The following is a 21878-nucleotide window of genomic DNA, read 5'->3' on the forward strand; positions in this document are numbered from 1 at the left end:
ATAAATAATAGAAGAATGAAAATTACTTAACTTCCGTAACAGTTGGGAATTGTACTGGGCTCTTAGGAACAGAAACCTGAAAACCAGCGGCTTAAACAAAAGTTTGTTTTCTTCTCCCATAAATAAAGCCCAGTAGTGGCAAGGCCAAGGTACAGCAGTTGCATAATATCAGGAGGTCCCATCTTCTCTGTTTCCACCCTGCACTCCTAGGATGGGACTAGTCCTCTTACTCTAGGATGACTCCTAGAGTTCCAGCCATCATGTCTGCATTTCAGGAGAGTAGATGAAGAGCAAAAAGAGAAACACTTCTGCCAGCTGACTTCATTTCTTTTAAAGACCTTTCCCAGAAGGCTCACTCACCCAGCCCCCTCCACTTATATTTCATTGGCTAGAACTGTTACCAGACCTTCCCGGCTACAAGGACACGCATTGCTGCCAGGTGTAACCAAAGAGGCTAGATTCTGTTGTGATGCAAACTTCCAAATCTCAATGGCTTAACGGAAATGTATTTCTCACTCACACAAATCTGCAGGGCTCCAGGCAATTCTCCATGCCGAGTCCCTCCGGGTGCTTGCTCAGTCTTCCAGGCTGCTCCATGCTTACACCACCTCCATGTGGATATGAGCTCCTGTGACTGCACTCCTCAAAGTAGGGGGAGGAAGGACTGGAGAGAAGAGCACCAGCGTTGTAGGTTTCCACTTGGAAGTGTCTTATTTCATTTCTGCTCACTTTTTATTGGCTCAACAGCCATGCAGCTGTGTCTAACTTCAAGGAGAAGGAAAATACAATCTTCCAACATGCCTGAAAGGAGAGGGAACAAGAATGTTGGTGAACGAGTCAATATGCCCCATGTCAGGGTGCCGTTTACAAGATAGAAGAGAGAGTAGGTATGGAGGGTGGGGGGCAGGCAACCAGCAGCCTCAGCCACAACTCCTAAAACGTTAGAGAAAAAATATGAAGAAGAAATCTCCATCAATTCAATGGAAGTATGAAACGGAAAAAAATAAGAAAGCAGGATAGAAAACCCAAAGATGGGAATAAGTCTGTATTAAATGCAAATGGGTACAATTCATCTATTAACAGAATCTCATATTAGGTTTTTAAAAATATCCAACCATATGATGTTTTATAATGGACAGATCTAAAATAAAAGAAAGCTGGAGAATGAAACTAAAACAACAGGAAAACATAAAGCAGAAGAGAACATTTAGCTGTTTAAAAACACATTTACTATCCTCTCTCCTAAGATCTAAGGAAAATGAAAAGAAAGCAATTAACTTCACCAAAAAAGCTCACAATTGGGAACAGAGTGAAACAAGGGCCGTCAGAGGATAAAGAGGACCACAATTCTGGAAAAGGGAAAGTAAGAGGAGATGGGTACCAGATGAAGCAGGAAGGAGGAAGCTGAAGAACAAATGCTCAGAGGGGCAAAAGGATGAGGAACCAGACTCAAACACAGGCACCTGACTCCAGGACCCAGGCTCTTAACCATTCTCCCAACTGCCTCCTCCAGGAGATTTGTGGCTCTGGCTGTAAAAAAAAGTCCTGATAGGGAACTCCGTGGTGGCCCAGTGGTTAGGACTCCGTGCTTCCACTGCAGGGGGCACAGGTTCAGATCGGAGAACTAAGATCCTGCAAGCCGCGCGGTGAGGCCAAAAAAAAAAAAAAGTCCTGATGGAATGAAAGAATATGGAGCTCACACTCCTATATTTAAAAGATAAAATGAGTATTGAGGGCAATGGGCAGTCTTGCCACCATGAAGTTCTGCAAAATATAAAACAACAGATCATTCCAAGTAATATAAACTATTCCAAAGTATAGAAAGAGCAGAAAGTTATCCAACTATCTTTATGATGCTGGCATAGCACTGTTATCAAAACCAGACAAGGAGAAATACATCTACACGTGGAACAACTCCTACAGAACACCTACTGAACACTGGCAGAAGACCTCAGACCTCCCAAAAGGCAAGAAACTCCCCACATACCTGAGTAGGGCAAAAGAAAAAAGAATAAACAGAGACAAAAGGATAGGGACGGGACCTGCACCAGTGGGAGGGAGCTGTGAAGGAGGAAAGGTTTCCACACACTAGGAAGACCCTTTGCGGGCGGAGACTGCAGGTGGTGGAAAGGGAAAGCTTTGGAGCCGCGGAGGAGAGCACAGCAACAGGGGTGCAAAGGGCAAAGCGGAGAGATTCCCCCACAAAGGATCAAGGCCGACTGGCACTCACCAGCCCGAGAGGTTTGTCTGCTCACCTGCCGGGGCGAGCAGGGCTGGGGGCTGAGGCTCCGGCTTTGGTCGGAGCGCCGGGAGAAGACTGGGGTTGGCGGCGTGAACACAGCCTGCAGGGGGTTAGTTCGCCACGGCTAGCCTAGCCGGGAGGGAGTCCGGGTAAAAGTCTAGACCTGCCGAAGAGGCAAGAGACCTTTTCTTCCCTTTGTTTCCTGGTGCGCGAGGAGAGGGGATTAAGAGCGCTGCTTAAAGGAGCTCCAGAGACGGGCACGAGCCGCGGCTAAAAGCGCGGACCCCAGAGACGGGCATGAGACGCTAAGGCTGCTGCTGCTGCCGCCACCAAGAAGCCTGTGTGTGAGCACAGGCTACTATCCACACCCCGCTTCCGGGGAGCCTGTCCAGCCCACCACTGCCAGGGTCCCAGCATCCAGGGACAACGTCCCCAGGAGAACGCACGGCGCACCTCAGGCTGGTGCAACCACGCCGGCCTCTGCCGCTGCAGGATCGCCCCGCACTCCGTGCCCCTCCCCACCGGCCTGAGTGAGCCAGAGCCCCCGAATCAGCGGCTCCTTTAACCCCGTCCTGTCTGAGCGAAGAACAGACGCCCTCCAGCGACCTACACGACCTACACGCAGAGGCGGGGCCCAATCCAAAGCTGAGCCCCTGGGAGCTGTGAGAACAAAGAAGAGAAAGGGAAATCTCTCCTAGCAGCCTCAGAAGCAGCGGATTAAAGCTCCACAACCAACTTGATGTCTGTGGAATACATGAATAGACAACGAATCAGCCCAAATTGAGGAGGTAGACTTTGAGAGCAAGATTTATGCTGTATAACTTTGCTTCCACCATTTGTCCTAGGGTTCTATCCATCCGTTTTTTTCTTTTTTTCCTTAATAATTATTTTTTATTTTAATAACTTTATTATATTTTATCTTACTTTATTTTACTTTATTTTCTTTTTTCCTTCTTCCCTCCTTCCTCCCTCCCTCCTTCCTTTCTTTCTTTCTTTTTCTTTCTTTCTTTCTTTCCTTCCTTCCCTCCTTCTTTCCTTCCTTCCCTCCTTCTTTCTTTCTCTCTCTCTCTCTCCCTCTCCCTCTCCCTCTCTCTCTCTCTTTCTTTCTTTCTTCTAATTCTTTCTTTCTACTTTTTCCCCCTTTTATCCTGAGCCATGTGGATGAAAGGCTCTTGGTGCTGCAGCCAGGAGTCAGTGCTGTGCCTCTGAGGTGGGAGAGCCAACTTCAGGACACTGGTCCACAAGAGACCTCCCAGCTCCACATAATATCAAACGGCGAAAATCTCCCAGAGATCTCCATCTTAACACCAGCACCCAGCTTCACTCACCGACCAGCAAGCTACAGTGCTGGACATCCTATGCCAAACGACTAGCAAGACAGGAACACAACCCCACCCATTAGCAGAGAGGCTGCTTAAAATAATAATAAGTCCACAGACACCCCAAAACACACCACCAGACGTGGACCTGCCCACCAGAAAGACAAGATCCAGCCTCATCCACCAGAACACAGGCACTAGTCCCCTCCACCAGGAAGCCTACACAACCCACTGAACCAACCTTAGCCACTGGGGACAGACACCAAAAACAACGGGAACTACGAACCTGCAGCCTGCAAAAAGGAGACCCCAAACACAGTAAGATAAGCAAAATGAGAAGACAGAAAAACACACAGCAGATGAAGGAGCAACATAAAAACTTACCAGACCTAACAAATGAAGAGGAAATAGGCAGTCTACCTGAAAAAGAATTCAGAATAATGATAGTAAAGATGATCCAAAATCTTGGATATAGAATGGACAAAATGCAAGAAACATTTAACAAGGACCTAGAAGAACTAAAGGTGAAACAAACAATGATGAACGACACAATAAATGAAATTAAAAATACTCTAGATGGGATCGATAGCAGAATAACTGAGGCAGAAGAACGGGTAAGTGACCTGGAAGATAAAATAGTGGAAATAACTACAGCAGAGCAGAATAAAGAAAAAAGAATGAAAAGAACTGAGGACAGTCTCAGAGACCTCTGGGACAACATCAAACGCACCAACATTCAAATTATAGGGGTTCCAGAAGAAGAGAAAAAGAAAGGGACTAAGAAAATATTTGAAGAGATTATAGTTGAAAACTTCCCTAATATGGGAAAGGAAATAGTTAATCAAGTCCAGGAAGCAGAGAGAGTCCCATACAGGATAAATCCAAGGAGAAATACACCAAGACACATATTAATCAAACTGTCAAAAATTAAATACAAAGAAAACATATTAAAAGCAGCAAGGGAAAAACAACAAATAACACACAAGGGAATCCCCATAAGGTTAACAGCTGATCTTTCAGCAGAAACTCTGCAAGCCAGAAGGGACTGGCAGGACATATTTAAAGCGATGAAGGAGAAAAACCTGCAGCCAAGATTACTCTACCCAGCAAGGATCTCATTCAGATTTGATGGAGAATTTAAAACCTTTACAGACAAGCAAAAGCTGAGAGAGTTCAGCATCACCAAACCAGCTTTACAACAACTGCTAAAGGAACTTCTCTAGGCAAGAAGCACAAGAGAAGGTAAAGACCTACAATAATAAACCCAAAACAATTAAGAAAATGGGAATAGGAACATACATATCGATAATTACCTTAAATGTAAATGGACTAAATGCTCCCACCAAAAGACACAGACTGGCTGAATGGATACAAAAACAAGACCCATATATTTGCTGTCTACAAGAGACCCACTTCAGACCTAGAGACACATATAGACTGAAAGTAAGGGGATGGAAAAAGATATTTCATTCAAATGGAAACCAAAAGAAAGCTGCAGTAGCAATTCTCATATCAGACAAAATAGACTTTAAAATAAAGACTATTAGAAGGGACAAAGGACACTACATAATGATTAAGGGATCGATCCAAGAAGAAGATATAACCATTGTAAATATTTATGCACCCAACATAGGAGCACCTCAATACATAAGGCAAATACTAACAGCCATAAAAGGGGAAATCGACAGTAACACATTCATAGTAGGGGATTTTAACACCCCACTTCACCAATGGACAGATCATCCAAAATGAAAATAAATAAGGAAACACAAGCTTTAAATGATACATTAAACAAGATGGACTTAATTGATATTTATAGGACATTCCATCCAAAAACAACAGAATACACATTTTTCTCAAGTGCTCATGGAACATTCTCCAGCATAGATCATATCTTGGGTCACAAGTCAAGCCTTGGTAAATTTAAGAAAATTGAAATTATTTCAAGTATCTTTTCCAACCACAATGCTATGAGACTAGATATCAATTACAGGAAAAGATCTGTAAAAAATACAAACACATGGAGGCTAAACAATACACTACTTAATAACGAAGTGATCACTGAAGAAATCAAAGAGGAAATCAAAAAATACCTAGGAACAAATGACAATGGAGACACGACGACCCAAAATCTATGGGATGCAGCAAAAGCAGTTCTAAGAGGGAAGTTTATAGCAATACAATCCTACCTTAAGAAACAGGAAACATCTCGAATAAACAACCTAACCTTGCACCTAAAGCAATTAGAGAAAGAACAAAAAACCCCCAAAGTTAGCAGAAGTAAAGAAATCATAAAAATCAGATCAGAAATAAATGAAAAAGAAATGAAGGAAACGATAGCAAAGATCAATAAAACTAAAAGCTGGTTCTTTGAGAAGATAAACGAAATTGATAAACTATTAGCCAGACTCATCAAGAAAAAAAGGGAGAAGACTCAAATCAATAGAATTAGAAATGAAAAAGAAGTAACAACTAACACTGCAGAAATACAAAAGATCATGAGAGATTACTACAAGCAACTCTATGCCATTAAAATGGACAACCTGGAAGAAATGGACAAATTCTTAGAAATGCACAACCTGCCAAGGCTGAATCAGGAAGAAATAGAAAATATGAACAGACCAATCACAAGCACTGAAATTGAAACTGTGATTAAAAATCTTCCTACAAAAAAAAACCCAGGACCAGATGGCTTCACAGGCGAATTCTATCAAACATTTAGAGAAGAGCTAATACCTATCCTTCTCAAACTCTTCCAAAATATAGCAGAGGGAGGAACAGACCCAAACTCATTCTATGAGGCCACCATCACCTTGATACCAAAACCAAAAAAGGACGTCACAAAGAAAGAAAACTGCAGGCCAATATCACTGATGAACATAGATACAAAAATCCTCAACAAAATCCTAGCAAACAGAATCCAACAGCACATTAAAAGGATCATACACCATGATCAAGTGGGGTTTATTCCAGGAATGCAAGGATTCTTCAATATATGCAAAACAATCAATGTGATAAACCATTTTAACAAACTGAAGGAGAAAAACCATATGATCATCTCAATAGATGCAGAGAAAGCTTTCGACAAAATTCAACACCCATTTATGATAAAAACCCTGCAGAAAGTAGGCAGAGAGGGAACTTTCCTCAACATAATAAAGGCCATATATGACAAACCCACAGCCAACATCGTCTTCAACGGTGAAAAACTGAAAGCATTTCCACTAAGATCAGGAACAAGACAAGGTTGCCCACTCTCACCACTCTTATTCAACATAGTTTTGGAAGTTTTAGTCACAGCAATCAGAGAAGAAAAGGAAATAAAAGGAATCCAAATCAGAAAAGAAGTAAAGCTGTCATTGTTTGCAGATGACATGATACTATACATAGAGAATCCTAAAGATGCTACCAGAAAACTACCAGAGCTAATCAATGAATTTGGTAAAGTAGCAGGATACAAAATTAATGCACAGAAATCTCTCGCATTCCTATACACTAATGATGAAAAATCTGAAAGTGAAGTCAAGAAAACACTCCCATTTACCATTGCAACAAAAAGTATAAAATATCTAGGAATAAACCTACCTAAGGAGACAAAAGACCTGTATGCAGAAAATTATAAGACACTGATGAAAGAAATTAAAGATGATACAAATAGATGGAGAGATATACCATGTTCTTGGATTGGAAGAATCAACATTGTGAAAATGACTCTACTACCCAAAGCAATCTACAGATTCAATGCAATTCCTATCAAACTACCACTGGTATTTTTCACAGAACTCGAACAAAAAATTTCACAATTTCTATGGAAACACAAAAGACTCCGAATAGACAAAGCAATCTTGAGAACGAAAAACGGAGCTGGAGGAATCAGGCTCCCTGACTTCAGACTATACTACAAAGCTACAGTAATCAAGACAGTATGGTACTGGCACAAAAACAGGTAGGTCAATGGAACAGGATAGAAAGCCCAGAGATAAACCCACGCACATATGGTTACCTTATCTTCGATAAAGGAGGCAGGAATGTACAGTGGAGAAAGGACAGCCTCTTCAATAAGTGGTGCTGGGAAAACTGGACAAGTACATGTAAAAGTGTGAGATTAGATCACTCCCTAACACCATACACAAAAATAAGCTCAAAATAGATTAAAGACCTAAATGTAAGGCCAGAAACTATCAAACTCTTAGAGGAAAACATAGGCAGAACACTCTATGACATAAATCACAGCAAGATCCTTTTTGACCCACCTCCTAGAGAAATGGAAATAAAAACAAAAATAAACAAATGGGACCTAATGAAACTTCAAAGCTTTTGCACAGCAAAGGAAACCATAAACAAGACCAAAAGACAACCCTCAGAATGGGAGAAAATATTTGCAAATGAAGCAACTGACAAAGGATTAATCTCCAAAATTTATAAGCAGCTCATGCAGCTCAATAACAAAAAAACAAACAACCCAATCCAAAAATGGGCAGAAGACCTAAATAGACATTTCTCCAAAGCAGATATACAGACTGCCAACAAACACATGAAAGAATGCTTAACTTCATTAATCATTAGAGAAATGCAAGTCAAAACTACAATGAGATATCATCTCACACCAGTCAGAATGGCCATCATCAAACAATCTAGAAACAATAAATGCTGGAGAGGGTGTGGAGAAAAGGGAACACTCTTGCACTGTTGGTGGGAATATAAATTGATACAGCCACTGTGGAGAACAGTATGGAGGTTCCTTAAAAAACTACAAATAGAACTACCATATGATCCAGCAATCCCACTACTGGGCATATACCCTGAGAAAACCATAATTCAAAAAGAGTCATGTACCAAATGTTCATTGCAGCTCTATTTACAATAGCCCGGAGATGGAAACAACCTAAGTGTCCATCATCGGATGAATGGATAAAAAAGATGTGGCACATATATACAATAGAATACTACTCAGCCATAAAAGGAAACAAAATTGAGCTATTTGTAATGAGGTGGATAGACCTAGAGTCTGTCATACAGAGTGAAGTAAGTCAGAAAGAGAAAGACAAATACCGTATGCTAACACATATATATGGAATTTAAGAAAAAAAATGTCATGAAGAACCTAGGGGTAAGACAGGAATAAAGACACAGACCTACTAGAGAATGGACTTGAGGATATGGGAAGGGGGAAGGGTAAGCTGTGACAAAGCGAGAGAGAGGCATGGACATATATACACTACCAAACGTAAGGTAGATAGCTAGTGGGAAGCGGCTGCATAGCACAGGGAGGTCAGCTCGGTGCTTTGTGACCGTCTGGAGGGGTGGGATAGGGAGAGTGGGAGGGAGGGAGACACAAGAGGGAAGAGATATGGGAACATATGTATATGTATGACTGATTCACTTTGTTGTAAAGCAGAAACTAACACACCATTGTAAAGCAATTATACTCCAATAAAGATGTAAAAAAAAAAAAAACAGACAAGTATTCTGAGGATCTAATACTGTACTGAAATTGAAATTTGCTTAGAGAGTAGAACCTAAATGTTCTCACCATATATATAGATATGTTAACTAACTAGATGGGAAGAATCCTTTCATAATATAATTATATATCAAATTATTAAAATGTATAATTTTATTTCTCAATTACATTTTAATAAAGTTTAAAAAACTCCTAAAAAATCCCCAGAGGTAAATTAAGACCACTGTCCATAATGGTGGACTGTTAAAACCCTAAATAGAATATTAGCAAATTACAAACATCAATTTTTGTTTCCTCATTTGTTTGTGTTTGTATTTTTTTGTCACACCATGTGGATTGTGGGATCTTTGTTCCCCGACCAGGGATTGAACCCTGGCCCTCAGCAGTGAAAGCAGAGTCCTAACCACAGGACCGCCAGGGAATTCCCCAAACATCAATATTTAAATGTATATACATAATGACAAAATAGGCCAGGAAACCAAGGATGGTTCAACAGTGAAAAATCCATCATTGTAACTGATTAATTCAAAGGAGAAAAAAATCATATGATTAAAATTAAGCACTCATTCTCATTTTTTAAAAAAATTACTAGTAAAGTGTAAAGAAAAGAAACTATACTAAGGATCCAAACAATAAAAAATATATATGGGGCTTCCCTGGTGGCACAGTGGTTGGTAGTCTGCCTGCCAATGCGGAGGACAGGAGTTCAAGCCCTGGTCCGGGAAGATCCCACATGCCGCAGAGCAACTGGGCCCGTGAGCCACAACTACCTAGCCTGCGTGTCTGGAGCCTGTGCTCCGCAGCAGGAGAGGCCACGGCAGTGAGAGGCCCGTGCACCGCGATGAAGAGTGGCCCCCGCTCGCCGCAACTGGAGAAAGCCCTTGCACAGAAACGAAGACCCAACACAGCCAAATATAATAAATAAACTTATTTAAAAAAAAAATATATATATATATGGATCTCACATAACTCAATAGCATAAAAACCAAGCAACCTGATTTAAAAATGGACCAAGGGCTTAATAGATATTTTTTCAAAGAAAACATACAAATGGCCATCAGGTACATGAAAAGGCGTTCAACATCACTAGTCATCAGGGAAATGCAAATCAAAACCACAGTGTGATACCACCTCAAACCTATTAAAATGCCTATTATCAAAAAGACAATGGGCTTCCCTGGTGGCGCAGTGGTTGAGAGTCCACCTGCCGATGCAGGGGACACGGGTTCGTGCCCCGGTCCGGGAAGATCCCACATGCCGCGGAGCGGCTGGGCCCGTGAGCCATGGCCGCTGAGCCTGCGTGTCCGGAGCCTGTGCTCCGCAACGGGAGAGGCCACAACAGTGAGAGGCCCGCGTACCGCAAAAAAAACAAAAAAAAAGGACAAGAAATAACAAGTGGTGGTGAGGATGTGGAAAAAAGGGAACCCTTGTGCCCTGTTAGTGGGAATGTAAATTGTTAAAGCCACAATGGAAAACAGTATGGAGTTTCCTCAAAAAATTAAAAAGAGAACTACTGTATGATCCAGCAGTCCCACTTTTGGATATATTTGGGAAGGAAATAAAATCTTCATCTCAAAGAGATATCTGCACCCCCATATTCATTGCAGCATTATTCACAACAGCCAAGACATGGAAACCACTGAAGTGTCCATTGACAGATGAATGAATAAAAACAATATTGTTTTGGCTATTTTGGGCCTTTCGACTCTACATACAAACTTAAAATCAGTTTGTGGATATCCACAAAACACCTTTCTGGGATTTTGTTTGGAATTGTGTTGAATCTGTAGATCAAGCTGGGAAGAGCTAACATCTTGCAATATCGTGTCTTTCTATTCATACACATATTCTCTCCATTTATTTAGTTATTATAGTTTATATCTTCATCAGGGATTTATAGTTTTCCTCATATAGATCTTGTACATATTTGGTTAGAGTTATATCAAGTATTTCACTTTGGGGGATGCTGTGTAAATGGTAATGTTTTGTTTGTTTGTTTTTGCGGTACGCGGGCCTCTCACTGTTGTGGCCTTTCCCATTGTGGAGCACAGACTCTGGACACGCAGGCTCAGCGGCCATGGCTCACGGGCCTAGCCGCTCTGCAGCATGTGGGATCTTCCTGGACTGGGGCATGAACCCGTGTCCCCTGCATCAGCCAGCAGACTCTCAACCACTGCACCACCAGGGAAGCCCGGTAATGTTCTTTTAATGTCAAATCCCCCTTTTTTATTGCTTTCACGTAGGAAAACAATTGACCTTTGTATATTAACTTTGTATTCATCAACCTTCCTATAATCACTTAGTTCCAGGAGCTGTTGTATTCATTCTTTCAGATTTTCTACATAGATGATCATGTCATCTGAGAACAAAAACAGTTGTATTTCTTCCTTCCCAGTGTGTATACCTTTTCCTTCCTTTTCTTGTCCTATTGCTTTAGCTAATGGTGTTGAAAAGCAGTGATCTTGGTCTTGATCTTAGCAGAAAAGCTTTGAGTTTGATTAAGTATGATGTTAGTTGTGGGTTTTTTGTAGCTGTTCTTTATCTAGTTGAAGAAGTTCCCCTCTATTTCTATTTTACTGAGAGTTTTTCATCATGGATGTTGGGTTTTGTCAAAGTATTTTTCTACATCTTGATATGATCATGTGATTTTTTTCCTTAGCCTGTTGAAGTTATGAATTACATTAACTGACTTTAAAATTTGAACCAGCCTTACATAGCTGAAATACATTCCACTTAATTGTGGTACAATTCTTTTTATACACTGTGAGATTTTTTTAAATTAATTAATTTATTAATTTATTTATATTTGGCTGTGTTGGGTCTTCGTTGCTGCGCATGGGCCTTCTCTAGTTGTGGTGAGCAGGGGCTACTCTTTGTTGCAGAGCACAGGCTTCTCATTGTTGTGGCTTCTCTTGTTGTGGAGCACAGGCTCTAGGCACGCAGGCTTCAGTAGCTGTGGCATGCAGGCTCAGTAGTTGTGCCTTGCAGGCTCTAGAGAACAGGCTTGGTAGTTGTGGTGCATGGGCTTAGATGCTCCGCGGCATGTGGGATCTTCCCAGACCAGGGCTTGAATCCATGTCCCCTGCATTGGCAGGTGGATTCTTAATCACTGAACCACCAGGGAAGCCCCTACACTGTGAGATTTGATTTTGTTAATATTTTGTTGAGAATTTTTACATCTACATTTGCGAGAAACGTTGGTCTATAGTTTTCATTTCTTATAATGTCTTTGGCTTTGGTATTAGGGTAATGCTGGTCTCATAGAATGAGTTAGGAAGTATTCCATCTGTTTCTATCTGAAGAAATTATAGAATATTGATATAATTTCTTTTTTAAATGTTTGGTAGAACTCACCAGTGAACCCATTTGAGCCTAGTACTTTATATTTTAGAAAGTTATTAATTATTGACTCAATTTAAATAATAGATATGGACCTACCAGATTATCTATTTCTTCCTCTGTGTGTTTTGGCAGATTGCGTCTTTTAAGGAATTGGTTTGTTTCATCTGGGTTCAAATCTGGGAGCACAGAGTTGTCCAAAGTATTCCTTTATTGTGTTTTTAATGACCATAGTATGTGTAATGATGACATTAATGTCATTAATGTCACTAATGTGGTATCTGACATTAGTTTGGGGCAATTATCAGACATTATTCCTTCAAATATGGCTTCTGTTCCTTCTCCTTCTGGCATTCCCATTATGCGTATCTTACACTTTTTGTAGTTGTCCCACCATTTTTGAATTTTCTGGGTTTTTTTTCTTTTCAGACTTTTTCTCTTTGCTTTTTAGTTTGGAAAGTCTATTATCATATCCTAAGTTCAGAAACTCTTTCCTCAGCCATGTCCATTCTACTGATGAATCCACCAAAGGCATTCTTCATTTCTGTTACCATTTTTTTATGTGTAGAATTTCTTTCTTTCTTTTTTTACTTATTAAATTACTGCTTTATTATAAAAGGATATAATTCAGGAACTGTCAGATGGAAGAGATGCACAGGGTAAGGTAGGGGGATGGAGGGTGGAGCTTTCTCTTCAGGTACCACTCTCTCAGAATCTTCATGTGTTCACCAGCCCAGAAGCCTAGAATTTCTTTTTTTAATTTTTTCTTAGAATTTCCATCTTTCTGTTTACATTATCCGTCTTGGATGTTTTTTCATTAAAGCCAACAGCATATTAATAATATATTTTTTTAAATTCTCAGTCTGATAATTCCAACATTCCTACCATATCTGGCTCTGGTTCTGATGCTTGTTTAGTCTCTTCAAACTGTTTTTTGTTGTTGTTTCTTTGTTTTTTTATTTGTTTGTTTTTGCCTTTTAGTATGCCTTGTAATTTTTTTGTTGAAAGATAGACGTGAAAGCAATTGTGGTAAACAGGCCTTTAGTAATGTAGTGGTAAGGTGTGGAGGGAGGTAAAGCATTCTATAGTTCTGTGATTATGTCCCAGTCTTGGTGATGCTGTGTCCCTGGACTGTAACGTTCACCCGTGCTTCTAAGTTTTTTCCTCCTTGCATGGAACAGATTGGCTGGAGGGACTGGAGTTGTGTATTTCTCTTCCCACATGTGTTAGCAGAGCCAACCAGAGTTGAGTGTTTCTCTTCCCCCTTGTAGGTTAGACTGTGATGTAATGCCAGCAGGTTAGGCTCTGGTAAAAACAGTTTCTCCCGAGGACAGGCCTTGTTAAGGAAACAGAATGCTCTTGCATACTTCAAAATGATTTATTTCCCCTCCCCCTGTCAGAAGCACAAGGGTATATTTCTCTGATATTCACTGTGAGGGCCTGGTAGAGTTTCTGGAGATTAAACTCACAAAATGTGAGAGCTCCACTATGGCTAGGCCCCCCTGGTGTTTTTATCTCTCATGCTTGTCCACACTGAACCTCCAGCAATTCCTCAATTATATGTCAGGTTTTCCTACACTTACACTGGTTCCCATGGAGGCTTCTGCTCTGATAAGTTATGATTCTCTGTATCCATCTATCTGTATCTTCAATTTGGTGGGCAATGGTTTGCCCTGTGACCTTACTTCTCTGACAGAATAAGAAGAGTTTTTGATTTTTTAGTTTGTTCAGTTTTTTACTTGTTGTTAGGATGGAGTGAAGACTTCTAAAGTCCTCACATGATGGACTGGAAACCATAAATCCTATCATTAATTTTTTATTCTAGTTATTGTATTTCATTTCTATAAGTTTTATTTGGCTTGTTTCTAAACTTGCTTGATTATTATGCATAATTTCTTGTTTCCTGATGAATTTTTTATATTTGTTTTTCACTTATTTCAAAATATTGCAATAGTTACTTCATTTCTGTGCTTGACCATATCAATATCTTAAGTCTCTGCAGATCCATTCCTGCTAATTCTCACTCTCATGGTGCCTTCTTTCCTTGTATGTTTGGTAGGGTTTTTAAAATGTGATCTGCTCATTTTACCTGTGAGAATTACTTGATTCCTGGGATGAATATAGGTTCCTACAGAGAGGATTTTGGTTTTCCTCTCAGATGGTTGGGCAGACAATTAGTCCAGAAGGACTGCAAACTAAAATCTCAGCTTGCATGTTTTTGGATAATCTATGTAGTGTGAATTTTGGCTGAAAACCTGCAAGAGGTTGGCTGAAAACCTGCAAGAGGTTGGCTGAAAACCTGCAAGAGGGATGTCTTTGGTTTTAAATCCTCAGGAGCTATTTTTCTTCCTCTATACAGTCCCAAAAATCTACTCAAGAAATGTTCTCTGCCATGTTCAAGGGCTGGAAGCGGAGGAATGGTATTTGGGGAGTCCCAGATATATGGGAGAGGATCTCCTATTTGACTTCCCACCTTGGGCATGTCTTCTTGTCCCCTGATCCCTGTAACGCTGTGACAACCAGAGCTCAAATTCACATACTGTAGCAAATGTCCTCAAGACAAAAAGGAAACTTTAGAACTCCAGTTACTCTCTGAACTCCCATCTTGATTTGGTTTTGAGTTTCAGTATTCTTTTACATCTTGCCATACTATCAATGCTTTTAAAATATAGTTTTTAAATTTTATTCAACATTTTAAATTGTTTTCAGCACGGAGACTGATCAGGATTCCTAGGCCACTAGATTGCTGGAAACCTATTAACCTAATGTACATCATTTTTAAACCCAATTTGGCCAGATCCATAACTGTTTTTAATAGATATATTTTGGTCAATAGACCCTGCAGATAGAAATATCTCACAGCATCTACATTCTATGCTATATTTCTCATGTCAATCAGAGTCCATAAAACCTGATCCATTACGAGATGGCATGGCATGAAAAACATCTGCCCAACAAGGAAGATCTGAATCAGTCAGAGTCTCATGAGCTAGAATTTGACAGTAAACAGGGAGCGAATCATTGAACATGTGCTGAGGCTTCACATGTCTTAGAGTCCATCAGATAGAGAACAGAACATGAACATTTGGAGAAAACAAAAGCTATGAAATAGAGAAGGCCCATAGAGAGAAGATGAGGACACTAGTTAGTTGACAGGAGGAGAAGGTAACAGAAGCAGAGAAAACCACAGGAGCCCAAGAGGTCAGGTCCATAAAGTCCTGAGTTCTGGAGAAGCATCCCAACCAGTTCAGGTTTCTGGGATGCCAGTCTTTCTACAATTCCATTACTTTGATCCCCAGGACTTATCTACCCTCTCCTTGATCCCTGGAATGGTCTCTCATCATGCATGTTACCTTTTGTGACACTCCTTGAAGCTAATGGAAACAGTAAAAACCTCCTATGACTACTTCATCACTGCCATGATGTAACACCACTTTTATGCTGAGCAAATAAAAGTCCAGGAGAACATCGTAAGCAAGGAAGTCCTTGCAGGACTTGTCCCTCCACCTGAACTAGCTGAGTTACATACAATCTTGGTATGGTTTCACTTCCTCTGGAAGGCAATGGAAGCACCATCCATAAGGTGATTAAACAAGCAAGTAGAAGTCTTAGGTCCTGTTACTATATCAAGGGGACTAATAACCCAAAGTCTTGGGATATATGCTATATGAACACTATAAGTTTGACATGTCCCCTAGGTTGCTATCTTTTTATTCCCAGTTGTGCAGAAGAGTTAACATAGCAGGCCTGAGAATCTTATCCTTAGGAAGGCATGCTTGAAAAGTCAGCCATTCACTGGTGTCAAGGAATTCAGATTTTGACAGTATTCCTACAATTCCCTACCTGATATGGTCATTTACTTCATCTAAGCTGTTTGTACAGGCAATGTAGTTTATGCTGAATACCTGCTTTTCTTATGGGGCTATGGAATTTTGGTATATGCTATCCAGAGGGTGCCTATGTGTCTGAACCCCAATAAAACCCTAGGCTCCTAGATTCAAGTTATCCTCCCTGGCATACGTGTTGACTCTTCCTGTGCACTTCCTGTGTTGACTCTAACAGGAGAGCACTCTTAGAAGCTTACATCTGGTTTCCTCTAGACTTCACCTACTTTGTCTTTTTCCTTTGCTGATTTTGCCTATATCATTTTACTGGAATAAATCTTAGCCACAGTTACATCTGTATGTGGAATCGTATGAATCCTAGGGAATCACTAAACCTGGGGATGCTCCTGAGGACCCCCAACATAGCAGTGTACAAAATCCAGAAAACAAAAGTCATTAATTTATTGTACAAATACAAGGACACAGACTTAGAGGGTGCTGGTAGCCACAGAAGGAGGAAGGAACAGATGCAAGTTGTGAAACCCAGAGCAAGAAGAGACAGAAAAGGCCTGAACCTAATAAGGCCTGAGAGAGGATATGTGGCACCAATATCCCTGCTCTTCTAAGTAGCTGGTAACAGGGAAGAATTATAGATGGGCTACAAAAGAAGAGAATCCTGGTGTGGATGGGACTCAGAGGCCCTATATTTCCATCCTGGGCTCTGCTCTATCTCTGATGGATGTGGAGTGGACAGCTGTCACAACCTGCTCCATGGCACTTGTTATAGAAGACACAGCTGTGTGGTAGGTATAAAACCCCCTATGTCGGGCTTCCCTGGTGGCGCAGTGGTTGAGAGTCCGCCTGCCGATGCAGGGGACGCGGGTTCGTGCCCCGGTCCGGGAAGATCCCACATGCCGCGGAGCGGCTGGGCCCGTGAGCCATGGCCGCTGAGCCTGCGCGTCCGGAGCCTGTGCTCCGCAACGGGAGAGGCCGCAACAGTGAGAGGCCCATGTAACACACACACAAAAAAAACCCCTATGTCACAGTAATGATTATGATCTTGTAACTCACCTCTCCCTTCCTACCAGTGCCAGGACTCTCAGCAACCACATGAGTGTTGGCTGTCATCCAGAGCCATGGCCAGATCCACTCTGGTGGTTTCCACAAGACTTGGGATATCATGTGCCTTCATAAGTCCTGAGATAGGATAGGAAGCCACAAGGAATAAAACGCCACATCTTCTACTCATCCACGTAATAAGAACAGAAAAGTGGCCAATGTATTAGAATTGAAGACATCAAAGATACAATCTTATGGCAGCAGGAGTAGGTAAGTGTATTTATTAAAACAGAAGCAAAAGATACATGGGAGCTCCACAGGAATAAATAGAATCTTAACTATTTAAATATGAACCCTTGGTATCCCAGGGCAGAGAATCTGGTCTTTTTGTTGGATCCAGAGTCTTCCATATCCAGAGCCTGACACTGTTCTCTTGCTCCCTCTTATCCTCCCCTTTCCAGACTAGGGGGAGGGTAGTTTCTGGATGAGAGATGGAGAATGAATGGTGGGAAGAAGAATCAGCAACGTGTTAACAAGGAGTGGGAGAGGAGGATAAGACTAGGGATTAGAAGGAGCTGTATATGGAAAACCTGGACTAGAAATACATGGTTAGGGAATAAGAGTAAACGGGTGAGGATCAAGATGAGAGAAGTTGGAGAAAAGATAAGAAAGGCCCAAAGTCTTCTGGGTGAAGAGGCGGCAGCATATAGGAAGCCACAAGCCTTGGGGTGGGACTGGCAGGGTTAGCGATAAAAGAGCAGGAGGGCCACTACATGGGTGGAATCTAGAGGGAAGGGATGTGACCTGAAATTATGAAGGCTGGCACAAGGAAATTCCTGAAACTCATATGGCATCCTCCAGATCTAACATGCAAAAAATAAAAAGAACAGGAAGCCTAAACTCAAAGAACAAGGTGATATGCCCTTGGAGAGGGGTTACCACTCAGGGGTCCTGGCTCCAAGTCAGTGTCCTGCTAACTTCCCTTAACTTTGAGCAAGGACTGATTGTTAAAAAGAAGAATCCAGGTTGTTCCAGAGAGAGACCCTGGGGCTGAGAAGGGTGGCAAGAAATTCTGTCTCTGCCTAGAAAAAAACACAAAAAGAGCAAGAGCATCCATGAAGGCAACAAGCCCAGTGATGAAGTATACTGATGTGCTGGACATTGCTGCATACGGCTCTCAGGTAAATTCAAGTCAAAACCACGATGAGATAGCACCTCACATCTGTTGGAGTGGCTATTATCAAAAACACAAGATAATAAATTCTGGCAAAGATGTAAGAAAAGGGAACCCCTTGTGCACTGCTGGTGGGAATGTAAATTGGTGCAGCCACTATGGAAAACACTATGAAGTTTCCTCAAAGAATTAAAAATAGAATTAACATTTGATCCAGAAATCCTACTCCTGGGTATATAATCTAAAGAAACTGAAGCCAGGGTCTTAAAGAGATATCTGCACTCCCATGTTCACTGCAGCATTATTCACAATAACTGAGATATACACACAACCTAAATATCCATTAACAGGTGAATGGATAAAGAAAATTACACATACACGTATGATATCACTTACATGTAGAATCTACAAAGAAATGATACAAATGAACTTATTTACAAAACAGAAACAGACTCACAGACTTAGAGACAGAACTTATGGCTACCAGGGGGGAAGGATGCGGGAAGGGATAGTTACGGAGCTGGGATCGACATGTACACACTGCTATATTAGATAACCAGAGACTTCCCTGGTGGTGCAGTGGTTAAGAATCTGCCTGCCAATGCAGGGGACACGGGTTCGATCCTTGGTCTGGGAAGATCCCACATGCTACACAGCAACTAAGCCCCTGCGCCACAACTACTGAGCCTGTTCTCTAGAGCTGGCAAGCCACAACTACTGAGCCCGCATGCTGCAACTACTGAAGACCGCACACCTAGAAGCCCGTGCTCTGCAACAAGAGAAGCCACCGCAATGAGAAGTCCGCACACTGCAACGAAGAGTAGCCCCCACTCTGCCGCAACTAGAGAAAGCCCACATGCAGCAACCAAGACCCAACACAGCCAAAATATAAATAAATAAATAAAAATAAACAGCAAACTGGTTTTTAAAATAAATAAATAAATAAAATAAAATAGATAACCAACAAGGACCTACTGTCCTTGTTCCCTACAGCACAGGGAACTCTGCTCAATGTTATGTGGCAGCCTGGATAGGAGGGGAGTCTAGGGGAGAATGGATACATGTATATGTATGGCTGAGTCCCTTTGCTGTGCACCTGAAACTATCACAGCACTGTCAGTCAGCTATGCTCCAATATAAAATAAAAAAAAAGAAAATGATATATATAAAGAAAATGTACGCGCGCACACACACACACACACACACATATATATATACATTGGAGTATTATTCAGTCATGAAAAAGAGTGAAATCCTTCCATTTGCAACAACATGGATGGACCTGGAGGACATTATGCCACATGAAATAAGCAAGACATAGAAGGACAAATACTGCATGATCCCACCTTTATGAGGAATCTAAAACAGTCGAACTCGCAGAGAGTAGAATAATGATTACCAGGGCTGGGAGGAGAGGGAAATGGAGAAGTGTCTGAGTAAATTCTGGAGGTCTACTGTAAACATAGAGCCTATGTTAATTAAACAATACTGTATTGTATACTTAAAATTTGCTAAGAAGGTAGATTTTATGTTAAGGGCCCTTACCACAAAAGAAAAAATTATTTAACTTAATAAATAAATAAAGGGATGGAAGGAATCTTTTGGATCTGATGAATACCTTCATGGCCTTGATTCTGGTGATCTTATGGGAGTATACTTATCTCCAAACTCATCAAGTTGTATATGTTAAATATGTACAGCTTTTTGTATGTCAATCATGCCTCAATATAGTGGTTTTTAAAAGAATTATAAGAGAATACTAGGAACGACTGTACTCTAATGAAATGGATACTATAGATGAAATGGACAAACTCCTAGAAACACACAAATTATGAAACTTGACCCAAGAAGAAACAGGAAATCTGAATAGACCTGTAACAAAGACTGAATGACTAATCAAAAACTTCCCAACCAAAAAAGTTTAGGATCAGATGGCGCTGCTATTGAATTCTAAATGAATATTTAAAGAATTAATATCAATCCTTTTCAAACTCTTCCAGAAAATAGGAGAGAATACTTCTTAGTCATTCTATGAGGCCACCGTCATAGCAAATCCAGAGAGGGACATTACAGGAAAAGAAAACTGCATATCAATATCCCTTATGAATATAGATGCAAAAATCCTCAACAAAATATTAATAATGGAGATCCTACAGCATGTTAAAAGGATTGCACACCATGACCAAGTGGGATTTTCCCCCAGGATTTAAGGTTCAACATACAAAACCATCCAAAGTAATAGAACACATAGAACAAAGGGGGGAAATTCACATGATCCTCTCAATTGATGCAGTGAAAGCTTATGACAAAATCCAACATCCTTTCAGGAGAAAAACACTCAGAAAACAAACACACAAACAAAAATGGAAGATCCTCAACATGACAAAGAGCATTTATGAAAAAAACCCCAGCTAACATCAAACTCAAAGGTGAAAGACTGAGGGTGTTCCCCCACCACCAAGATTAGGAACAAGACAAGAATGCCCACTTCACTGTTTTTCAACACCGTACTGAAATTCTAACCAGCAATTAGGTAAGAAAAAATAAATTAAATGCATCCAAATTGGAAAGGAAAGAGTAAAGTTACCTCTGTTCACAGATGACATGATCCTACAGATAGAACATCCCAAATAGGGAATTCCCTGGTGGTCGAGTGGTTAGAACTCCGCGCTTCCACTGAAGGGGGCATGGGTTCAATCCCTGGTCAGGGAACTAAGATCTGGCATGTCATGTGGTGTGGCCAAAAAAAAGAACATCCCAAATAATTCTTTTAACTATTAGAGCTAATAAATGAATTCAGCAAAGTTGTAGATACCAAATCAACACACAAAACCAGCTGTGTTATTGTACATCAGCAATGAACAATCTGAAAAGGAAATTAAGAAAACAATTCCACAATTCACAATACTATCAAAAAGAATAATACATCTAGGAATAAATTTACTCAAGGAGGTGAAAGACTTGTACATGGAAACTACAAAACATTGCTGAAAGAAATTATACAAGACCCAAACAAATGGGAAAACATCTTGTGTTCATGGATTTGAGGACTTAATCATTTTTGTTAAGATGGCAATACAGTTGGCCCTCCCTATCCACAGATTCCACATCCATGGATACAGAGGATATATCCATGGATACACTACATATCCACTATACTTTGCCATCTTATATAAGGGAGTTGAGCATCTGCGGATTTTGGTATACAAGGGAGGTCCTGGAACCAATCACCCACAGATACCAAGGGACAACTGTACTCCACAAAGTGATCTACACATCCAATGCAATTCCTATCAAAATTCCAATGATCTTATTTACAGAAATGAAAAAGCAGATCTTCAAATTACTATGGAATTGCAATGAATCTTGAACAGCGAAACAATCTTTAAAAAAATAAGAATAAATTTGGAAGGCTCACATTTTCTGGTTTCAAAATTTACTACAAAACTACAGTAAT

At 40.7% G+C, this 21878-nt stretch overlaps 1 protein-coding gene across 1 annotated transcript in view; it reads right to left on the reverse strand.

Annotated features, from left to right (window-relative positions):
• IQCF2 (IQ motif containing F2) overlaps positions 1 to 21878 on the reverse strand; it is a 79699-nt gene that overhangs the window by 44207 nt on the left and 13614 nt on the right. The window contains 1 exon segment of the mRNA XM_060163894.1: positions 521 to 574. Within this exon segment, the coding sequence (XP_060019877.1) occupies positions 521 to 574 (54 nt within the window).

The sequence above is a fragment of the Lagenorhynchus albirostris genome, chromosome 10, assembly GCF_949774975.1.
Source record: "Lagenorhynchus albirostris chromosome 10, mLagAlb1.1, whole genome shotgun sequence".
In the NCBI taxonomy this organism is placed as follows: Eukaryota; Metazoa; Chordata; class Mammalia; order Artiodactyla; family Delphinidae; genus Lagenorhynchus; species Lagenorhynchus albirostris.